The 3,302-nt window shown below is 43.1% G+C and overlaps 1 protein-coding gene across 2 annotated transcripts in view; it reads left to right on the top strand.

The window, feature by feature from the left end:
* hm13 (histocompatibility (minor) 13) overlaps window positions 1–3,302 on the top strand; it is a 19,778-nt gene that overhangs the window by 1,101 nt on the left and 15,375 nt on the right. Inside the window, exon 1 of one of the 2 annotated variants that reach the window (XM_024293166.2) lies at window positions 7–403. The exons of the other annotated variant lie outside the window; for it this stretch is intronic. Coding sequence (XP_024148934.1) covers window positions 176–403 — 228 coding nt within the window. The 5' untranslated portion in view covers window positions 7–175. Of the gene's footprint in view, window positions 1–6; window positions 404–3,302 lie in introns of those variants that run through there. 2 annotated transcript variants of the gene reach the window in all.

Raw genomic sequence — 3,302 nt, 5'->3', positions numbered from 1 at the left:
CTTTTTTTCGCTCACAGCTTTAGGAAACGTGGCCTTATTGCGGATCCCGCAGCAGCCGCCGCCGCCGCAGCACCTGGTTGATGAATGAGCGCCGCTCAGCTTCTTCCTTCATCCGATCTTCAGTTTTCACCAAAGCCGGAGCGGTCCACGTCCAAACGCCGTTTTCAGAGAAGTCATGTCTGAGGCTGAACAAGTCCCGGCCTCGGCCCCGGAGGCCGCCTCCGCTGTTATCCTGGACGCCCTGAACGCCACGGACTCCAACGGGACTGAGGCGCTCAACGCTACGGCTAAATTCGTGGCCACCCCGGAGGGCACGGCGCTGGCGTACGGTAGCTTGGTGTTCATGGCGCTGCTGCCCATCTTCTTCGGAGCCCTGCGGTCCGTCACCTGCTCCAAGTCCAAGGTAACGGCTGGGAAGCAGCCGCTAGCTTCCTCCAGAGAGCAGCCTCAGTATTACTGTATAATTCGGACCGTATTTTCCAAAGTGTCCTTAAAGGCCACACAAACTGCGGACAGTTCTGTCGCGCGGTGATTCTTTAAAAGAAAATCGTACTTGTTGCGTTCACGTGCTACAGGGAGGCACGTTTTTTTCGGGTTTCACGCATCAGGTGGTTTGTTCTGTAATTTTTATTTATTTATTTTTTCGCTGATTCTTGTAGATCCACGGATGGGGTTTCCGGGATCTGAAAGTTGTACAGATGTTAATCGAGAGCGTGCATCGGTGATGCGTGTGTCACCTACAGACGTGTACTTCACGCTGTCTTTTCGGGATGTCATATGCGCAGTGACATGCGCAGTTAAAAAAAAAAGGTGCATCAGTCAGTGAAATAGTGTCACAAACTTTTTAGAGCCTAAAAATATAAATCATGTCTTCCCGATATATGCCTTAATATACACTTCAAAACTCAGTTATTTTCAGCGCATTAATGCAGAATTCCGACTACTTAGTTCTGCAGGAGTTCTGGACTGCAGGACCACATTGTCTACACAATTAACCAAATATGTCACCTCCACCACATAAACGAGCTCACCAAAATTTGCACACACCTTGCACATGCTGAAAAATACATTTGACATAATGTAAAAAAAAATAATAATAAATAAACCCATGAAAGGACTTGTGCTTTGGTGGCAAATTGAGACAAAATGTGTCAATTTTCACACGAGGAAAAAGCGTTTTGTTCAGGTAATCTTCATGAAATTCCTATGCACATCATCTGGTTGAGGCTATGGTCGCTTATGCCAAAATCCCATTGAGACATTTGATGAACGGGCGGTGGAAGTTACTTTTTTGTCACGCCACACGGTTTAAGAAAAAGTTAAAATTGAGCGCTGTCGGAATGTTTTTTTTTTTTTTCTTTTCTAAGTTGGCGGGGGCTGCTGTGTACATTTGGAAGTCGCTTGGTGGTATGAAGGCAGCAGCGGGATAATTAACTGATAATCATCTGATCGGATGATTTCAGGCTGCCGCCCCACTGCCCCTGTGCTGCCGCCCCACTGCCACCATCCGATTGTTAGAAATCGTACAGTTGGGCCGAAGACCCGACGATGACCGGACACCAATCTGGTGATCCCGGCCACCCTGGACCCCCGGGCCTCTATATTCCCCTAATGTATCATCATGTGTCTATGCATACACACAAGTGTACTAAGGACCACTATGTGTGTTTCCATGGGAGTGTAATGGATCAAAAATATCCCGGGATCAGTAAAAAGAAAAATAATTGCAAGATAAAAGCCTAAAATTACTATTTTGTAGTTTCAAAACGTATATATGATGAAATACATACACAGTACTTCAAAGCATATATTTATATTATAAATATATATTCATGATTTGTTACACCCCTAGTTTTTATTGACTCAATTTGTGCAAAACCACAACTATAATTTTGTGGACCTTTGACCTCTGGAAGAGGCTGACATCTTGAATAAAACAAACACCTTTAGCATCATCTACAAATGTAAACTCCTAGGGATTTTGACCTGCCACTTCCTAACTCCTCGAACGTCATCGGAAAGCTACTTAGGGAAAAAATGTTGGTTTTAGAACTTGTAGATTTTGAGGATGGAACTTGTAAAAGTGAAGTTTTCTAGTTGCTCAGATAATTTTTGCCCAAATGTAGTGAAATTTTAATACATGAATCATCAGCTCAGACAGAATGAAACAATATTGCACGCAATATGGACATATTAGGAATGTGGGCGTGGTTAACAAAAAGCTTCAGCTACCAACGAAATCTAAAAATGTACTTTTGCAGATTTTTCTAAAATTTACATAGACCTGTTAGTTATCCCAAATGGCCAAAATAAAATGGTTGTTATGGAGATAAAACCAATATTTTGACACTTTTTTTTTCTTTTTTTGTGTCTGTCTGACCAGTGTTTCAGGAGCTAAAGGGGGCGGGTCTAAGTGGGTGGCGAGGGCAATGGCTGCGGTCCATACAACACCGCTCGTGGCTTTAGTTGGTAAAGTAGCCAAAAGGCCGGCTGGACCAGAAGAAGGAAAACTTGGACCGGACTTAGAGTATAGAAGAAAAAGGACAGTTCCAGCATAAGCTGCTGGAATATTGTCTGATGTCTGAACATTTAGTGCAGCACCGGTACAACTTTGACAAGTATTTTGGAAATTGAAGAAACTACTAGGATGAGCACCAAAATGTCTTAAAGATCAATCTTTGACGGTCCAGGAACCCTGAAAGACGGTCCTAGGATGACATTCCTGAATGACTGAAAGTCTTCACAAAGGAACCCACTGGTGTTTCTACTGTGGGAAGGGGAATCGTGTAATCTTTGCAAATATCCAATATGCTAATGTGTGCAAATACATGGTGACTGACACTGACTGTCACTAGCAGAATGACTGGACGGCATCCTAGGTGTCATACATCTTCAGTGTTACTCCTGTTTTCTGCAGCAGCTGTTGGTTATGGGAGGTCTTTTCCTTTAAAGACTCACTACAATGAAAAAGGTCTTTCTCTGGTGGAATTTTCCTGATGATGGACATGAAGAAAATAAGGATCAAAACTTTGTATCTGAGTATCTCTTTATGCAAATGATTGTAAATCGGCAAATAAAAGAAATGGAGTTCAAAAAAGCTTGTAGTAGTTCCGCACAAACTACAATTGGCATGCCACAAGCTTCCTGCTCCTCTCCATTTCTTTGTTTGAGCTGGTATCTGGATCATTACCTACGATAATGCTAATGTGAATGCTGTAAGCTGAATGTGGTCGCGGAAGATGCTGAAATCACTGACGGTAATAGCTGAAAACGCTAAAGCCGATAGCCAGCTAAAATTAGCT

Source organism: Oryzias melastigma, linkage group LG7 (assembly GCF_002922805.2).
Source record: "Oryzias melastigma strain HK-1 linkage group LG7, ASM292280v2, whole genome shotgun sequence".
NCBI lineage: Eukaryota > Metazoa > Chordata > Actinopteri > Beloniformes > Adrianichthyidae > Oryzias > Oryzias melastigma.
This window is presented reverse-complemented; position numbering and strand designations above follow the sequence as displayed.